This window comes from Pseudopipra pipra, chromosome 1 (assembly GCF_036250125.1).
Source record: "Pseudopipra pipra isolate bDixPip1 chromosome 1, bDixPip1.hap1, whole genome shotgun sequence".
Taxonomy (NCBI): domain Eukaryota; kingdom Metazoa; phylum Chordata; class Aves; order Passeriformes; family Pipridae; genus Pseudopipra; species Pseudopipra pipra.
Genome location: NC_087549.1, coordinates 25,409,404 through 25,429,652, shown reverse-complemented (window position 1 = coordinate 25,429,652; position 20,249 = coordinate 25,409,404). Strand labels below are relative to the sequence as shown.

At 39.0% G+C, this 20,249-nt stretch overlaps 2 protein-coding genes across 6 annotated transcripts in view; one reads left to right on the top strand and one right to left on the bottom strand.

Annotated features, from left to right (window-relative positions):
• The window catches only part of NECAB1 (N-terminal EF-hand calcium binding protein 1), a 59,831-nt gene extending 56,152 nt beyond the window's left edge, over positions 1-3,679 (top strand). The window contains exons 12-13 of the mRNA XM_064649140.1: positions 87-178; positions 3,295-3,679. Of these exons, the coding sequence (XP_064505210.1) occupies positions 87-178; positions 3,295-3,323 (121 nt within the window). The 3' untranslated portion in view covers positions 3,324-3,679. The remainder of the gene's footprint in view (positions 1-86; positions 179-3,294) is intronic.
• A 3,104-nt stretch (positions 3,680-6,783) lies between these two features.
• Positions 6,784-20,180, bottom strand: C1H8orf88 (chromosome 1 C8orf88 homolog). Of its 5 annotated transcripts, none has more exons than XM_064649181.1 (6): positions 19,850-20,180; positions 17,653-17,721; positions 16,773-16,849; positions 13,251-13,335; positions 9,663-9,769; positions 6,784-7,065 (listed from the first exon to the last, which is right to left on the bottom strand). In XM_064649181.1, the coding sequence occupies exons 1-6, from the start codon at positions 20,163-20,165 to the stop codon at positions 7,027-7,029; spliced, it is 693 nt and encodes a 230-aa protein (XP_064505251.1). In that variant the 5' UTR covers positions 20,166-20,180; the 3' UTR covers positions 6,784-7,026. The 5 variants fall into 5 exon arrangements, with proteins under 5 accessions (XP_064505251.1, XP_064505267.1, XP_064505272.1 ...); XM_064649197.1 differs by having other exon boundaries at positions 17,653-17,759; positions 19,850-19,953; XM_064649202.1 differs by lacking the exon at positions 19,850-20,180 and adding an exon at positions 19,747-19,766 and having other exon boundaries at positions 17,653-17,759.
• Between the last annotated feature and the right edge of the window lie 69 nt (positions 20,181-20,249).

Below are 20,249 nucleotides of genomic sequence, written 5' to 3'. Positions count from 1 at the left end.
TGTAAAATTTCTAATGCTCGTAAAAAAAAATTGAGCCCCTTTAAAAAAACTTACTTTTTATTTTTTTTTTTTTTTTTTACATTTAGCCACCTTCAAATGAATTACAGCAAGACATTCCAAAGAAGTAATGTGGATTTCTTGGAAACTCCAGAGCTCATCACAACAATGCTAGTCCCTGGTAAATATCAACTTTTCACATTAAACTGTTAGTTCCAGATAAAAAGTTCTGCAAATATTAGTGTGTTCCATACACAAGACCACTGCATAATGTCACCCTTAGTCTGATCTTTGGTAAAGTATGGAGGAGAAAAGGACTCCAAATGTTTTTATTTTAACCACAGAAATATCAAATGCATCAGCAAGACGAAGACCCACAATGCTTTATTTTATATAGTGCAAACATACACAAGCATATTCTGTTTAAGAAAATATCTAGAATAAACAATACTGTTTGTGAATGGTAAAACAGACCCCGTTTAAGATTTTCAAGCAAAAAAATGCTTTCTGATGAAGACTTCAACTTAATCCTATTTACGCTGCCTGAAGGGAGCCTTAATTACTAATAATTTATGTTTATTAACCAATCTATTTTACATTTTCCCTGCTATGTTAAAAAACTACTTTTAAAAAACAAGGTGTTAAAGATTCCAAATTATTATTCCTAATGCAAGCCAATGAGCATGCAAAATCTTCCTTTTCCTAGAAATGAAAGTTAAGAGACAGTGCAGAATGAAGGAAAGCAAGCATCAGTCCCATATTTACACAGGGAGGAGAGCAATTATTTTTTATTTTACGGAACATAAATCTATTAAAATAAAACCCTCATTTCCTCTATGTCTCCGTACAAGCTAAATTTAAAATCACAAAACCACACCTAGTAGAAAAAAAATGTAGTCCTGTACCTGGAGTTTCTCCTTAAAAGAAACCAGCCAAGACATCTTCAGACCTCATGAGCCTGATCTGAGCACAAAATTATATGCCAGGGATTCCTGCAGTACCAAGAGACTACACTTAATGAACCAATAATCTCTGTAAATCTTGTATCTTACTGGGAAATTTAAGACAAAGTTGGCTGTAGGAAACAATGATGTCTTTTCCCAAAATTCTTTGTGTTGGAGTGTTAGACTACATATGATCCAGGAGTGTTCCAGGGTAGTCTACTCACAGGTAAAGTACAATTAACATAAAATAAAATGTAAACATTATTTTTAAATGCCTAAATATAGAAGTGTCTGAAATTGAATTCCAAATACTCATTAAAGCATTGACTCTGCTTGCTTAGAAGGATTTCAGTCTGCAGCACTCTATCCTGGCAGACTGTTGCCATAGGAACAGCATTTCTCACTGTGCACTCCTTGCTGGGGCAATGGGAATAAATGCATTCACAGTCACTTGTACAATTTTATAGATTACCTGTAATTTAGAAATCTGTGCAGAGACGTGGACTTTTGTTTCATGGAAAGTACTTCCTACGACTGATCTATACAAATTTGGTCTATACATTGTCTTAAGCTGTGCCAGGGAAGGTTTAGGTTCAATATTAGGAAAAAATTTTTTACAGAGTAATCAGACATTGGAATGGGCTGCCCAGGGAGGTGGTGGATTCACCGTCCCTGGGGGTTTTTAAGATGAGACTGGATGTGGCACTTAATGCCATGGTCTAGTAACCACAGCGGTGTTGCATCAAGGGTTGGACTTGATGTTCTCAGAGATCTTTTCCAACCCAGTCGATTCTATGATTCTGTGAAATCCTATTTGTGTTTGAAAGACAGAAAAAGTTCTTGAAGTAAAAAATGATGGCTGAAATCCTACCAGTATACTTTAGGAAAGAATTTCAGACACCACAGTGTAATAACACTGTAAAATCAGGAGAAAAAACCCCAAACCTGTCCACAATTAGCACACGGATAAGCTCTGCTCTAGAAACAAATTTATCATAGCTCAGAACTTCTAAACTCTTTTTACAAATTTGGGTAACTAAGAACTGAAAGAATTACAAATTGTAATCTACACCTGATTCAAGGTTTACAACCCAAAAGTCTTTACCCCACCAATTAATTAAAATTAACAAGGATACACTTATGTGGTCAAGAATGATTCAGAGAGACAACACTTTTTAAGACTGTTCAATCCAGTATTATCCTATAGAAAATTAATTTAATATCACTTAATAGGAACCACAACCTATTAAAACCACTCAAGACACCTGTTAAGTGACCCAGCTGCTTCAGGCAATCTACCAGGGTGGCATGAATCACTTAGTTCATCTTCAGTGAATGCCTAACTTTCATAGCAGATCTGGCCTTGAGGACGCTAGAGAACCTTTACCTGAAGAAAACAAAACCTAGGAGAAAACTAGCTTTTTATAACACTATAAATCTATGAAATAAACTGTTAAACTGGCATTTTTTTGGGCCAGAATTCATTAGTCCACTGGTGTTTCTGAGACTACTAGGCTTTCATAGCCCAAATTCAGGTAAGATTCGTAAGTATCTTCTCATCATTTTTCTTCAATAATAATATTTTCCATTTAAATGGCATTAATGGAAGGATTTATGGATACATTCACAAGAAACAAGTTGTGTTAATGAATATAATCCCCAAACTGTGTAGTGCAAAACCCAGTGAGCTCAGAACACCCCTCTGCTATGGGCACTTGGCATCTCAGATAGTCACAATTCCTTGCTTTCTTTCCGTCCTGTCTCTCTCCACACTTCGTATTTCCTCTCTGCGTAAGGTTCAATTTCAAAAGGCCAAAGAGAGACTGTGGGGAAGAAACACACATTTGCTTCACTCCAGCTCTGTCTATAATCTGGTGATTACAGATCCTTTTATAGGAATGACATTTTACAAGTTCATCAATTATCTTACTTTTGGGGACAAAACACTATTAATTTGCAGAGCTGTGTAAAAACACCACCAGATTTGATTAATGTCACCAGGGAAAAAAGTTATTTAAGGTAACACAACCAGCCAGAGGACACAGTGCTCAGCTTAAATACTGACACATGCAGCAGCACAGGAATGAGGACCTGGGTGCTTAATTCTATGCAACCATACCTATGACATGCTAATGCTTCTTTGGATGTTTTCAAAAGGTGATAAAAATTCTTGTGCTAAAGCCATGCCCCCACCAGTTCTACTCAGCTCTCCCAGTATTCTGAGTATTCTTTCTCACCAGTATCAACTGCATATATAAATTAATGTTTCTATATATATGTTATGGCTATTTTATTTAGGATTTTTACCAGAAATATCATTTATATTAACAAATAAATAAATTTTCTCTTTCAGCATCATGGTGGGTCCTCAATAACAACTAGAAGCTGTTCCAAGTAATGTTAATGTTGCACTGTTTTTCATTACACCAACATTCATATAGCAGTATACAGGTGTGCTGGGCTATGAATTTATGATGTGATAATGTTTGTTATTATGGATGCGATCTTTTCCACTTTATCCGTCTTAAAATCTGGAAAATTGCATATTTATTACCTTCTCTTCTTGTGACTAGTTCGGAGACCTGATGTATTCTAAAAATTGAAATAAGAAATAAGACAACTATGATATTTATTGTGTATATTCAGTCCAAACTATCACAGAGAAGTACATCTTGATTTGTATGACTAAGTATTTGTGAAAAGTTTCAATCTTGCATTAATAAACAATCATTACATAACGCTGCTGTGGTCTCCTTTGACAGAAGAAAGAGGTATGACCATGAGCACACCTTTTCACACGTCTGCAGAGATGCTCTAAGTCATTAAGAGAATAAACACAGGGCCAACTCTTTGTGCTAACAGAGAGCTTCCCTCACACAGGATGTTTTCTGCTCACAAGAAGACAAGGCAGTACTATCTTCTCTTCACAGACTCTAGCCCCTACCCTCACAAGAGGAAACATACCTGCCTGTCTGTCAAGACACTACACATCCCCAGACTTAACATTTCACAACCAATTTGCTTTGAACTCTATGTCCTGACCACTCAGGAAATATTTTTATTAGATCTCTGGCAGCTCCAATGACTGAAAATTCATTAGAGAAACTGCTGTTAGAACACAAATAGCTATAAACCTTGAGCTCATTGGGAGGTTCTAGCAGGGGAGCAGGGCTACTGTACACCCTTGAGCAACAAACAGTACAATCAGAGGTCACTCTGTGACAGAGTGTGCAGCTTCAGGAGGGACGCACATGGAGCACTGACGGAGGAAGGGGACACCCCCACCTATAGCCAGTCAGATCTGCTCAATCAACCCGGCTGATCAATGGGGTGACAGATGTTGCAGCCAGATCACCTTCACATCCAGGGACCTGCGGTTCCTGGTCGATGGAAAGTTGAATACGAGTCAGCAGTGCCCTGGCAGTCAGGAGGGCCAACCACGTCCTGGGGGCATCAGGCAAAGCATCACCAGCCGAGGGAGGGGACTGCTCTGCTCTGCACTGGTGTGGCCTCACCTTGAGTATTGTGGCAGTTTTCGACACCACAATATAAGAAAGATATTAAGCTATTACAGAGCGTCCAAAGAGGGCAGCAAAGATGGTGAAGGGCCTTGAGGGGAAGCCGTATGAGGAGCGTCTGAGGTCACTTGGTCTGTTCAGCCTGGAGAAGAGATTGAGGGGAGACCTCATTGCAGTTACAATTTCCTTGTGAGGGAAGGAGGAAGGGCAGGCACTGATCTCTTCTCTGTGTGACCAGTGACAGGACCTGAGGTAATGGCCTGAAGTTGTGTCAGGGGAAGTTTAGGTTGAATATTAGAAAGAGGTTTTTCACCCAGAGGGTGATTGGGCACTGGAACAGGCTCCCCAGAGAAGTGCTCATGGCTCCAAGCCTGACAGAGTTCAAGAAGCATTTGGACAATGCTCTCAGACACATGGTGTGACTCTTGGGGCTGTCCTGTGCAGGGCTAGGAGTTGGACTTTGATGATCCTTGTGGGGCCCTTCTAACTCAGGATAGTCTATGATTCTATAAAACCTGGAAGTAGAAATATTTGATTCCCTAACAAGTCATAGTGTTGTCCCCTGTATCTGAGGCATCCAGCTCAAGAATGAAAGGAAAGCAACCTTTGTAACCTCCCTCACACCTTCATGACAGCTTGACAAGCTCTACATGCTACATGACCACTCTCTCATCTAGCAGCCCAAGGCTACAAGCAGTACCCAAAAAGTACATGACAGTCTCAGATAACAGCAAATGCCTACCTTTAGGCAACTGAATCAAGCCCTTTGACAATAAAATTCATGAGGCCTAAGTTCTCTAGACAAATGTGGATGTCAGAAAGCGATACCTGCACACCTAAATTTAGGTGCCATGTTAGAGACAAATTTCACCTTTAAATCTGACGGTAACTCAGCAAAAGTGAATGTTTTTAATACTGGTCTGAAGGTTTCCCTTATTGACATGATGGAACTACTGATCTGTCCATTTTTAAAAAGGCACCCAAATAACTGTATTACCCTTACAAGTGACATCACTGTAAGTTTAGTTTCTTGTTTTTAGCAAAGTAAAAGCAAAATACTCCTGAACAACTGCTTTTGCCATGCCAAGATGTCTGTCTAATGTATGGCATAGTTTTTTTTGTCATTATGGACATACCAACCAAGGAAATACAGTGACATGTGACAGAGCTGCAGGATAAATCCTTAAGTGAAATTACACTGAAGTTTGTGACATTTTTCCTTTTCACCATGAAAAAGAAAAACAAAGTTTAAAATCATTCTTAAAATAACCTGTTTTAGAACTTCATGTCAATTAGGTGCTGAAGGGGTGAAAAAAGTTCTACTAGGTCATATGTCCTTCTAGCAGTTATTCTCCTTTGTATATTTACTAGTAAACACACACTTTGATGAATGATACACAAGAAGTTTGAGAAGTTTCACTTAAGAGTTTTGAGAGCTACACACAGAAATTGTCTTCAACACTTACTTGGAAAAAAGATCCAGTGATTAAAAATTAACCAACAAAATGATTTATTTGCATGGTCTAGGGAAAGAAATCTAGTGCCTATCAAACACAACTCGAAAGGTTTCTGCACTACTACAATTGCCATTCAGCACATTCTCATTTAGCTTTTATTATCATTTCTGACAGAGGTTAAAAAATTGCCTTCAGTGCCTAAATGATGTTATTGTAGGTTTGAATATGGGTTTTGAAGTTAAGTATATTCATACAAAATAACTACTATTGAAGCCTGTAAACTGAAGAAGGAAATACTCAACTACTGCTTTTCATTTCACTATTAGATTCAAGGGAAATTTAAGGGAAAAAGTGATAGAATTAACTATGCAGTGGTATACCCATTTACCCATGTAAGATGTGATTAAAATCTGTCTTGTTGCCCAGTTTTGCCCATTGCTTTCACTTTTCAAAGTCAAAAACACTGGACCATTATTTACAAAGCACTTTAAGGAATGCAGTGCACAGGTGTATCTCCTGTTCTGATCCATGATGAGAGAAGATTTCTCATTTTAGTGAAACAAGAGACTTCATGCCTTGAAAGAAGGCATGTATATCCACAAAATATTAAGGAATATCCTGTGACAAAATGAAGATTTCAAATTAAGAAAGAAAACAAGTGAAGTTTTGTCAAAAAAACCCCCAACAAACTAGAGGAGTACATACCCTAAGACATCTGAGATATGACACAGCCAGTATTTGTTGTTCCATCATTATTTCTTAGGAAGGCAGTTGGGAGCAAGCAAAAAGTCCTGGTCAAGTATTGGTTTAGAGTTTATGGTCAGGCAAAATATATGGCTACATAACACAAACAATTCAAGGACAAAATTCTGCCACAGCAATATGCAAAATTATTTATTTTCATTGTAATCATATTACCATCTCAGGCATTACAAATTAAAGGTTTGTCTCTTAAAGCATTTGGGCAATGACAGGAAGAAACAGGCATTTTCTAAAATTTCACAGGGTCCTATTTCCATCTGCAGGCACCCAAATACCTTCAAAAATTTTGAAGACCTACATCATATGTAGCTCCTTCATTGATGGATTTCTGATCTTCCAAACAACATGTCACTTCTTGCATATGTCAATAAAAGGTTTGTTCTTTACCTGTAAGACAAACCAACTCTCAAATTACTTCAGTTATAACAGGTCATATAAACAAAGTTTTCATTTGGGTCCACTTATAACTCTTTCCTATTCCATGTACATTTAACAATTTATTTTTTTTTTAATAGATAACAGTTCCATTTTCACTAATCATAGAGACTTAATCTAAAATTTTCCTAGAAGACTTTGTCAATACAGTAAAATCTGTTCAAATGCTGAGCTATGTATAGGTAACCCTGAGCCCTATATCACAAAAAAAGTCACTGTCCTTTGGGACAAACGCAGTCCACAGTCCACTGACTGTAACAACAGCATTTCCCTTGTACAAGTCACTTTACCGATGTTTTCTTCATCTGAAAATACCACTTTCAGTCATAAATGGGCATATACTTCAGCAGCGACTTCAAAAATTCAGAATGAGGAAAGTCTTAAGAGAGGCATGAACTGCCTGAATACTTAATTCAGTGGCAAACTGCTGATAACCACCTGGTCCAAAATACAATGTCACTGACATATTGTAGGACTGTCTGTTTGTCATCAGAAATTTATCTGGAGGCCACCTTCTGCCACTTTTAGGCATCGCTCACTTAATTTACACATGCATCTCATCAATCCCTCTGCTTTGTCTGTAGAAAAATGGATGACATGGGATCAGTCAATACACTGGTATTTTCTCACACAATCTGCTGAATGAAGAAAACCAATGGCTACATAACACAAACAATTCAAGGACAAAATGCTGCCATGGCAATATGTAAATTATTTATTTTCACTGTAATCATATTACCATCTCAGGTATTACAAATTAAAGGTTTGTCTCTTAAAGCATTTGGGCAATGACAGGAAGAAACAGGTTTTTGCTAAAATTTTACAGGGTCTTATTTCTGCTGCATGAAGAAAACCAAAGTGTAGAGGAAATAGGATGGATAATGGAACAAGTGAAGACCACCAACTGTTCAGAAAAGTAAATTTAATGGTTTTGCACACTCCATTGAAAACAAGACCTGAACAATTATATCATCAAGATACAAATGTTCTGCTGCCATTTCTGGTGCTGCTCTATTAAAGAGTACTGTCCTCAAGATCAACTGAAAGTTTTTGCTTTTGTTTAATGAGATTGTTTTCCTTCAGTTTCCTACACAACCACCCATACTTTGCGCTTATGACACCAATAACAATAGCTAAGTGAAACACTTGACCTTACTCTAACACAATATCCTGACTAACAAGGGTTTGTAATTTGCTCATCTCCTTTTGAAGCTGAATAGAATCAAAAATCTCACTGCTTTTTGTATCTGTATGACAAACTAGCCTGTGCAGGTGGGGGCTTACAAACATATGACTAACATAAAGCAGAGGAAAGACTTTAACAGCAGGCCTCACAAACCATGAGATAGCCTTATTTCTAAAGACAAGACTATACCTATAGAACTGGATACATTTATGACATCATGCTACAGGTGTACATCCTCCAGCCCCAAAACAATCTCTCAAAACACATGCAATCCATCTTGGCTCCTATGAGTTTTTACTATCCTTCTTTCCCTCTACCCAATTATTTGCCATTTGGTCATGTCATGAGAAATTCTAGAGTTAATTTGATCACTGATTTAATTGCTGCTGGGGTCCTCCTTTCTCCTATGAATGTAACCATGTGAAAGTGTATAGATTATCGAAATTTGCCCCCCTTAGAAACTCAAGTGACAGGGCAAGGGGAAGTAAGGAAATTCAAGAGCAGAAATTTCCCTATCTGAAGGCAGGTTTCCAAACAAATAAAGCTTTCATCTTGAGGACAAATAGAAAGACATAAAAAGTAAGATCAGCAAAAGCCAATTATAGTCATATATTAGTTTAACTTTGTTTTTTAAAAGGGTAGAAATTTTAAAAGTCTAAAAATACCTCTAAATGGGGCCAACACAGTAATCATCTGGACATATTTCTCTATAATAGGAATCTATTTCTAGCAGAACTACATCCCAATAGCCTCAAAAGCAGCCTAGTATGTACCCTATTTTGACATGATAATATTTACCCTGAAGATTTTCCCAAACTTAAGCTGTGGAATGCAAACCAGTAGATTTTTTTTCTCCTAGGATACGAAATATTTGAGGATTATTTCATCACAGAGGTTAAGGTAGGACACCTGGATATCCTTCACATTCATCATTCATTTCTATTGATTTCTCCCCAAAACCATAGACCAGATATATTGATAATGCAAATTGCATTAAGCTCATTAATAGTTTTGTAGTGGACACTGATGCATGGACAACTTAAACACTGGATTCAGACTTTCACCAAGCTGGAAATTTATCAAGATTGTTCTCTTTTATTTTGAACATACGGAAACACACCCGATCTTTTTCCTGAAAACAAAAAACCCTTTCTCTTTATATGGTACTTAGCACAGTAAGATGTCAAATACCAACTGGGGCAGTTACATACAAAAGTAACAGAGCTGAACTGCACAATCTGTCTTTTGAAGGTTTTACCAACTTGGCAGGCTAGTCTGAGGGAAAATGTTTCCTGTCAAATGGGTTGTCAAAACCTCCATGAATGATTTTATAACTTCACTTAATGCAAAAAAATGCACTTACTGGCTTCTCAAGTACAACTGGATGATCAGGAAGAAACTCTGGCTTCTTCTGAGAGAGAGAAACACTTGAAAGCTTCAGAAGGAAATCTCTGCTGTATTGGATCCTTTCTGTGAATATACAAAAACACTAAATTCAACATTGTTGTTTAAGGTATTAACATTGGAAATTCAGAAAAATTATTTGGTTACTCCTAGAAGGGTAGAAATGTTGCATGTGAAATATAAAAATCAGTATTAAAATCAGGAGTAATTTCAATCTTATCTTGCATCAGGACAATTTGTAGTAAACTACAGAGCATTTCACCAGTAAATTAACACAAAAGAAGAAAAAAAAAGTGAATCTAACCTTACACTAGAGACAGACTCCCTGTATCTTGTTCTAGTTAACAGAAACACCACAAACTGGTCTTGAAATCCTAGAAGAATCTGTTAACTCACACCAAAGTGGTACATATTTCTAAGGGAGACATAACAGAAATAAAGTGTCTCTTTTCTTGGAGCTATTAAGTCGGATGTCTTTTAACACCAAAAAGTAATGGTGAGATGTGCTGCATGTAAACTGGCAAACAGTTTAAAACCAATGAAATAGCTTTAAGGGTATTACAAATCAACAAGAGTCAGGGCTTTGCTTAGAGCATGCAGGTTATTGTTCGAGTTCATAGCAGTGTCTCTACTCCAGCACAGTGTCGGATACAACATGTCTAGCTGTGTCCGGATTTTAAGCTCATATTCTCAAGCAAGACTAGAAACAAGAGGAAAGGAATTAGGAAAAGAAGGGACAAGTTTTATCTCTGGTCCTTAGTGACAAAGAAGTTTATTCCTTTAGGAATCATGGGCTGCCTGCGAGACTGTTACAGAGTCACCTGATGGACTACAGTTTTGTTTCTCAGACTGTAGGATGCTGACAAAAGATAAGGTGACAAAGTCAACTATGACTGGGATTTTTTTCTGCCTTTGACCATGGGCGATTGCAAAAACTGCTGAACCTATGGGAGGGCATGTGGGTAACTTTAAAAAGAACAGTTTAAAGAATACAAGAATACTTGAAAACTTATGGCTTGTTTTTTTCCCTCCCTTGATTAAAAACCTAGGACTTCTATAAGGCCCCTGAGACAGTCCCCCACAATCCTTCTCTCTAAATCAGAAGGAATGGATTAGATGGGTGGACTGTTTGCTGGATGAGGAATTGGTTTGACAGTTGCATCCAATCACATGTTGGAGTGAGTCCAAAGGAGAGTCATTAAGTTGACCACAGGGCTGGAACACCTCTCCTGTGAAGACAGACTGAGAGAGTTGGGGTTGTTCAGCCTGGAGAAGAGAAGGCTCTGAGGAGACCTTATAGCAGCCTTCCAGTACCCAAAGGGGGCTTACAAAAAGGCTGGAGAGGGACTTTTCACAGGCATGTAGTGATAGAACAATTGGGAATAGCCTTAAGATGAAGGACAGAAGGTTTAGATTAGATATGAGGAAGAAATTCTTCCTTGTGAGGCACTGGAAAAGGTTACCCAGGGAAGATACGGATGCCCCACACCTGGGAGTGTTCAAGGCCAGGCTGGATGGGGCTTTAAGTAACCTGGTCTAGTGGAAGGTGCCCCCCCTGCCCATGGAAGGGGGTAGAAACTAGATGATTTTTAAGGTCCCTTACAATCTAAACCATTCTATGATCCAAAGAGTATCCAATTAAATGTCCAGATGGAGATCAGTGAGCGATGAGTGGTGTACCTCAGGGTTCCATATTTGGACCAATACTGTTTAATATCTTTATCAATCACAACCAGTGGGGTCACGTGCACCCTCAGCAAATTCGCAGATAACACCAAGCTGAGTGGTGCATTTGACACACCTGAAGGAGAGGATGCCATCCAGAAGGACCTGGAAAAACTCAAGAAGTGGGCCCATGGGAACCTTATGCTGCATTTAACAACTGCAGAGACAGATAACTGGAAGCAGAGTACCACTGAACAGATATCAAATGGAAATTATTATCTAGAACTCAAAGTACAGCTGAAGATAAAAGGAGTTCCAGAAGAAATTTTACAGTGTGAGGGGAAAAAAAAAAGAAGAAAACAAAAGACTTATTTGTAAGCAGCAGCTGAACAGCAGAACCTCTAAAGTTGTGTTACTCTGAAGGAAAGGATTACAACAATCAGCAAACAAAAGCCCTTTGAAAATAAGTGTGAGAAAACACTTGTGGAAAATTGTGTAGTAGACTCAAGGGAGGCATCTAAGAGAAATTAATCACAGAACAACATCCAAAATGATGACTTTTATACAAGAGACCAGGATCTGATGAGAAGCCATTTAAGATCTTGTAGAACACAATAGTCTCTACAACCACAAGCAGAATTGATGAGAAAGGGATCAGAACACCACCACCAAAAAGACAGAACTTGACATCCAACTGACATTCAACTAGATCTAAAGAACAGAAATCTATTAGATTTCTATAACAGATCTATAAGATTAAGAATAGAAGAAATGAACCTGAGCTCGAAAGGACTTACCTGAGCTTGAATGGACTTACTTGCAAGTCAGTAACACACAACAGAGTAGAATTACTGCTCAAGAACCTGAGAGATGGTAACCTCTCTCAGACTGAGAAAAACAGGAAAGGCTCAATAAAACTTAATAGAATTCTTTCATTTCTTGAGTTCTAAGAGTAACAGAACAACCCAAGTCTTCGGAGATTACTTAAGGACTGGAGATTACAGATGGAGATCTAGGATGATTAAATACAGGAAGATACAGACAAAAGAATTTGTCTCAATTAACCAATGACCTGAGCTGGATCACTCATGCAGTTCCTGTGACATGTTTAACAATGAAGAATTAGGTAGAAAGTAGGGCAGAGAAGTACTGTGAGAATTCATCTGAAATCTGAGATTATTGCTTAATGAAAAAAAAGAGTAAAATTTTGGCTACTACTAATGCTCTACCTGTACTGACAGGCAGTACAAAGAGAAAAGCATAAGGAGCAAAACTTAAGGACAGTACTGACACAAGAATCACCTGCCCAGGACTCATCATTAGAGAAATTAATTCATTTTTTATGATATAAATATTAGTCTTTCAGAACCACTGTAGTAAGAGTAGGACAAGTAAGCCAAAAAACTGAGTTCTTTAATTGATTACATGCAATAGTCTGTATGCCATGACTGACCCCTGTAACAGGCTAAAGGATGCAACTCAAATCTGTACTTCTACACACACAAGCAATTTACACAAAACTAGGATTTTGTGTAAAGTATTTTTTTATGGCTGAGGTCTGTTTTTTCTTGCATTTGTTTTTTGTTTGCTTTCTTGGGTTTGTTTGGGTTTTTTTAAAGACAGTTACACTCTTACATGCAAGCAAGTCTACCAGTGGAAGTTTCCCTCCTCAGTTATGGTCAAATTTTACACCTTCTCTAGAGTGTTATGTTAAAACCAGAAAGGTTTCATATTACTCTCCAACTGTGGTACAGAAAAGAGCCAAACTACCAATGCACTGGCTAATCAGAAAAAATAAAATGCAACCCATATCACTTCATATTTCAGGTGTCTTTCATCCAGAAAATGCAATCCTGACACAGCTCTCCATACAGTATTTTACCTTTTTTTGCTCCTGATTCATGTTGTTTTGGTTGACAGAGCATCACAGTTTGAGTTAAGATCTTCACTTCAGTCATTTCAGATGACTAAAATAGGAAGGAAAGTTATGAAGCTTATCTCCTTTAGGCACACTAAAACAGGGATGTATGTTTCTTAGTTAAAAATAACAGTTGTAGCACAGTTTAATTTGAACCTGTAGAATGTTTGTTACTCTTTACTACATACAATAAAGGAACAGTTCAACAAAGCAATACAGGTAAACACAATTGAGAGCCATTTTTACACAGAATTTTACAGTGGTATTGCTAGTTTTTAAAAAGAACATAATTATCTCCTCCTTTTCTTTATCTCACCCAGAATGCAGCCAGAAGCTGCTACACTGGGGAATAAGAAAAGCAGGAAGGACTTTCCTTAAGACCAAAGGATGGACTTGGATTCTCTCACTTGGCAAAAAAGGTTTCATAAGCATCAAGAAACAGCATCTACAGCATAATGTTGAGTTCCCTCAGCTGCCAAAACCTTGAAGAGAGTGTTCTGGAAAGTAGGAAAGCACTTTATCGACAGTTTGTCTTAGCTCTGAAGGGGCTCCACAAGTTTGGCTGAGGAATTTTAACAACATTCTGAGACAGATGGGAAGGAGACTAAGAACTGAAAATTTTGGGAAGCATTTGTCGAAAATAGGAGAGATCCTATTTTCTTCACAGAGACAGCAGTTAACACTTGGTATTGTAAGTTCACCAGCTTTCATGGTGTGTTAAAACTACAAATTGTGAAATGGCAAAATATTTATGTTTTATTCACCTTGCTCACATTTCCATTTCCTCTGGTTGAAATTTATTTGTCTTCTCCTGATTTGTCTAAACTAAACTAAATTTCTAAACTAAAACTTCTGGAAAAACTCTGAAAAATCTAGGTGTTTCAGAGAATGAAGTTAACAGAGAGCCCATACTGCTAATTCTAACTGCTTTGTGATGTTCAACCAGTCTTCCTAAGCCTTAGCTATTCAAAGGCTCTTTCCAAGAAAGAAGTCCAAAGATTTTACAAAGAATCACAGAATCATAGAATCAGCCAGGTTGGAAGGGACCTCTGAGATCATCAAGTCCAACCCTTGATCCACTACCACCATGGTTACTAGACCATGACACTGAGCGCCACATCCATCATCTTAAAAACCTCCAGGGATGGAGAATCCACCACCCCCCTGGGCAGCCCATTCCAATGCCTGATTACCCTCTCTGGAAAGAATTTCTTCCTGATATCTAACCTAAACCTTCCCTGGCACAGCTTAAGACCACACCCTCTGGTCTTACTGATAGCTGCCTGGGAGAGAGACCAAGCCCACCTGGCTACAACCTCCTTTCAGGTAGTTGTAGAGAGTGATGAGGTTTCCCCTGAGCCTCCTCTTCTCCAGGCTGAACAACCCCAGCTCCCTCAGCCTTTCCTCATAGGACTTGTGTTCAAGTCCCTTCACCAGCCTTGTTGATTTTCTCTGAACCTGCTCCAGCACCTAAATATCCTTCCTGAACTGAGGGGCCCAGAACTGGACACAGTACTCCAGGTGTGGCCTCACCAGTGCTGAGTACAGGGGAAGAATCACTTCCCTGGACCTGTTGTCCTTCCCTGGACACTGTTCCTGATACAGGCCAGGATGCCATTGGCCTTCTTGGCCACCTGGGCACACTGCTGGCTCACGTTCAGCCTCCTGTCAATCCAAACTCCCAGGTCCCTTTCTGCCTGGCTGCTCTCCAGCCACTCTGTGCCCAGCCTGCAGCGCTGCAGGGGGTTGTTGTGGTCAAAGTGCAGGACCTGGCACTTGGCCTTGTTGAACCTCATCCCGTTGGAATCAGCCCAACTCTCCAGTTTGTCCAGGTTCCTCTGCAGAGCCCTCCTGACTTCCAGCTAATCAACTCGGTGTCATCTGCAAATTTGCTGATGATGGACTCAATCCCCTCATCTAAATCATCAATAAAGATATTAAACAGAACTGGGCCCAACACTGATCCCTGGGGGACGGCACCAGTGACCGACCACCAACTGGATGCAGCACCGTTCACCACCACTCTCTGGGCCCAGCCCTCCAGCCCGTTCCTAACCCAGCACAGGGTGCCCCTCTCAACATGTTCTCAAATCCATATGAAAAAGACAACCACGACAAAGCACAATTTACAGTAATGCGCCAATGTCACCGCAGTATTTTTGCATTTCTTCCTGCACCACGTCCCATCACATCATCCTGCCAACTGCTCTACAATATCAAGTCTGATTAAATAGTGATAATAGGCAACTCTTTATCATGATATCGAGGTCCTAGTATCTTCAGAACTAAATACAGAATGTTTCTGTTTAGAAAAATATTCTATGAAGCTACTCTGCCAGCCTTCAGGCCCACGTTGCCCATCAAGAAGGGCACTCACGGTTCGGATGGTATTTGGAGTACCCATGAAACAGTTTACAGCCAAACGTATTATTAATGAGTTTTTTCCATATCCTATGCCAAAGAAAAAGTTTAAAAAATATAAAAAATACAGCTATACTGACATGAGGACTACAACACTGCTGACCACAGGCTTATTTAAAAGGGAATAGTTTGTTTTCTGTTCTTCTCAATAACTACTGCTCAACAGACAAGTATAAATGTTAATTTCCCTATATGTTATCAAGGACAGGCTCTTAACACCTTGATTTTATTTTAATTTTTTTTTTAAAGTCAAAGGCAGCTTCCAGAAGTTTTATACAATAACGATTATTAAAAGTCTTCTAAAATAAAAAGAAAAAGAGAAGGAACAGGCATTTGTTCTAACAAAAAAACCCCACACAAACTATCAATAAACTCTGAAGAACATTGAAATCAGAAGCAACAGAAAATCAAATTCAGACTATGAAACATTAAGCATTCCAGTTGGAAGACTTCAAACTTCATTTTGCAGCAAACAGCTACAACCAATTTAAAGTCTGAAGGACGCACTGTACCATGCCCAAACCAAGTATTTCTGGCAATAAAGCACTACAGTGCTTCTGTTTTTCTGAATGCTAGAGCTCACTTATTGCCCAGTCCAGCACAGTGAATGAAACATAATTACAGAATGCACTGGAACTGTTAAAATTCCTACTTTTCTGAAGTCTCAAATGAATTTGTGCATGTGCTAACAACAAAAAGAATTCTAATGTTATTATTTACACATAATAAGCAAAGACTAGATATGTGTACTTCAAAAGAGCTGTCTTAAATTCACAACAAAGACTAAAGTAATGCCACACAGACTTCCATAAGAATCTTAAATTCCTAAGCTGCATTTTTCAGCTACTAGTGCATGCAAATACCAAGGAAAGGCATTCCTGAAACTCATAATTCTTTTTAACAGTTCTGACACTCCTGGTTTAAAACCTTCTGATTCAAGGACACTCCTAGCAGGAAATAGTTTGCTTTTCATTTGGTAGCATAATGGATCAAGTGATCTCCAATTTATAAAATGCTAGAACACAAGCCATCAACTTTATCATCTCCTATTTACTCAGTACTCACCCAGTTAACTTTACTCTGCAAACATACTTCAGTGCTGCCAGGTAACTCAGTCTGAACGTTTAATGCAATGGCTGATGCTGGTGAAGATAGAACATTAAGGAAAAATAATTTCAACAGACTCCACATAACTTACCACAAGAACATTCCTGACTGCAAAGAGATTACGTGGGCATTTATTCACAACCTAAAAGGTCTAGCTCATCACAAGGCCCCTTTTCCACTTCTTGCAAAAATTTTATAGAAAGTCAAAATTTATCACATCACTTAGATTCAGTCCACATCAGTCAGAAAATTTCTAACTTAACAATAACAACAGCTGTAATACTGCAATATCTAGGAGGCACATAGAAATTTAAAAATAAATAAATAAAATGAAAATATTCTCACCTGACGTAACTATTGCATGATTTTGTTTTTCTTAAGCTTTTTTGGAATGTTTTGTTTTAAACTTGTATGAAGGTTAGATAAGAACAGAGAAGTGCAGTGCATTGGGCTCGCAATAAAACCTAAAAAATCTATTTGTTAAATTATGGGTACTTTATGTTTTCAATAGCAGGTGTCAACAAACCCAAGAAATCCAAATTTAACAGAGAAGCCTGATCCAGCTTTCTGAAGCCAGATTTCAGATGCCAAGCTAGAACAGCACCAAAGAGTTCTGCATAACCCTGAAGTTTAAATTCTGATTTTATCACAGAGATAATGTGATAAGATCAATACATGGCAAGATATTTATTCACCACTATAGTTTGAACAAAGTCCTTAAAAAAAACAAACCCAAAACAAAACAAAACAAACCAAGTCACCTTACAAGTCCTTGTTATTTCATTAAACATAACCAAAACTTTGGCAAACTGAACTGTACCTTAGCCATGCTACTCACCTTGTTTAGAAGACAGGTGATGCACAGGTCGTGCTGGCTGAAGGGATTTGCCAATAAACTTTTTTGCTTCTGCAACATTTTGAAACATTGCACTTCAAAAAAAGCAGCTGAAATTATTAGAGACTGTTCAGTTTAAGAAAAAGATGTTAAGGAAGAAGAGCAGTCTACCTACCACTCGTTAGCTGCATTGGACAAGGCAATACACTACTGCATCCGGGCAGGAAAAAGCAGAAAAGGTCTGATGTGGAAATTTTGTGATATGATTGAATACGCTGGATAAAATTTGCATGAAGACAGAATCAGACACCTCTCTCATTTTTCCTTCCAACTGAGCTACCCTATAGCTTCCTCTCCAAAAAAATTTTTTCCCTGAATATCTGTGTGTACATTTGGAGAAAGGAGATGGGGACATGTGATGGAAATGAAGGTGTTTTCTAACAATTTAATTCAATGGGTTTTTAATTAATTAACATCAGCGTACCTCTTACACTCTGCTGTCTGGATAGGAGTTCTCTTACATACATATATAAACCTACAGAATTGTTTTTTAATATCTACTTTAGTTACATTAATTCAGTTTTGTATCTTCCCACTCAGTTTAGCTACTACAGAAGCACCAAAAACTGAAAAGGTGATGGTGGGCAGACAAATCTCCCACTTTAAGTAAATAATCAGTTGTAAAATGTAACATCTATATTTGTATATTTGTAACATCTATATCTTAATATATCACCTTCCCACTTCCATCTCCTTTGTCATCTGGGAGATTTTATGATTTGAAGGAACTTCAGCTTCTTTTAGAGAAAAAGAATAATAGAAACAACTATGAACACAATAAAAACGATATTGAAATTCTATTTTCTCTAGGAAACTTTATGAGACAAGGGAATAATTGTTATAACAAAAAAAAAAATCAAAAGAAATGATCATGACTGCAAGAGTTACAACTACATTATCCATTTTCAGCAGGAAACAGGAAAAGACAAGTTAGGCTTTTTGAAATATGCCCAGTATCACACCCCACTTTAACTGGTCTTTGCATTATAGAAAGAAAACCAAAAATCACCTGCAAATTTACTATACTATAATTTTTTGAACACTAAACTTCTAATGTAGTCAAGTAACAATTTTCCAACATATGAAGTTTGAATCCACTCAGGCCTAGAAACCAACTGTTAAATGGCTACTGTCTGAATTAAAACAACTTAACTAAATCTAGAAAAAAAATTCTGGTTTGATTCCTTGCTTTTTTTACCTGCTCATCTTAAAAAAAGGAAGACTTGAAAGCTGCAGTCAAAAGCAGCAATAAAAATTCCTGCAGCTCAATTAACCAAGACTACTGACACGGATGCCATATTTCATTTTACCCAGATTAGGAATGCTTCTTTAAACCATATTTATAATAAATTTCCGCATAGAGTGAGGTAGTAATAACACAGATTTGCATTGGAAGAGTAAAAAAAAAAAAAAAAGGGGGGGGGGAGCAACTTTTCCTCTATACCCTGATTGCAAATGATATGCATGCTTTTTAAAAACGGGGAAAACTGTTTAAGAGGCTAGCTAGCTTCTAGAATGCAGCATCTGTATTTTTAAAGCATTCTGACAATATAAAAAGCTGTGTGGTGACAGCAAAACAACACATTTTGCCCCTCTTGCCCCACCCCGCTGGGAAAAGGCTGGAAAAGATCGCAACAAGTCATCTAGCCCAATCTCCTGATTCATGGAGTGTTCTGACTAGTATCAAGAAAAGTAGAGAAATAATAGTTTAAATAGCGGAGAAATAAACTGCCTCCATGAGAGACCAGTGCAGCAGGGGAAGCATCCCAAGACTTCCCCCTTATAAAGACCACATTGCTTCTCGGGAGTTATTACTATGGGAGACTTGCCCAGAGAAGGGAGTCCCTCTGGCACCAGCAAACGGGCCCCCAGCAGCAGTTCTGTGGGACCCAGTTTTTTTTAGTATCTTAACAAGTTGGACATTGACAGCAGCCCCCATCTTACGAGGGCCAACCTCAAGTGTTCTTTGGAAGACTCTCTCCTGAATGCGTGAAAGAGAACTGACGCAATATTGGTGAAAAATCCCCCGAAACTGACCGTGCCCCCCTCGCCCAAACTGGCAGCGCACCCGGAGCCCCACAGCCCCCGAGAAACAAAACCTCCTCGCCCCCTCCTTTGGGCCAGGGGGTCGCCAGCCCACCTCGACCGTCGGCAGCGCCCCTGCCCCACGACCCCGGTGGGCTCCGCGCCGCTCGCGGCCGGTGGCGCTGGGGCGGTGCCTCCCTCACGCCGGGCGGGGCGGGGCGGCCCTCGCGCGGGGCTCGGCCGCGGCCGCGTGCGGGGCGGCGCCGTTGAACGTCGCCCTGAGGGAGGCGCTGCAGGGCCGGGGGAGCCTTTCCCCGGGGAGCGGGGGGAGCGAGAGGAGGGGCGGCGGCACTGCTCCGCCGGGGTCGGGTCTGAGAGGGGCTGGAAATGAGTGAACGTGGTGTCCTCCTCTGGCCCGCGAAGTGAGTCATGTTCTGTCAGAAGACAGGAGAAAATAAGCGACTTTTGAACACAACTGTGGACCTCCACAGCTAACCTCGTCCACAAAGAAAAGG

Excerpts from the sequence above, each read along its gene's own strand:
- C1H8orf88 (XM_064649181.1), bottom strand. The coding sequence starts at position 20,165 with ATGACTCACTTCGCGGGCCAGAGGAGGACACCACGTTCACTCATTTCC. Across the intron at positions 17,722-19,849 it reads GGGCGCTGCCGACGGTCGAG|AAGCAAAAAAGTTTATTGGC; the intron begins GTGGGCTGGCGA and ends AAAATGTTGCAG. Across the intron at positions 7,066-9,662 it reads CAGTTGTACTTGAGAAGCCA|GTAAAGAACAAACCTTTTAT; the intron begins GTAAGTGCATTT and ends TTTGTCTTACAG.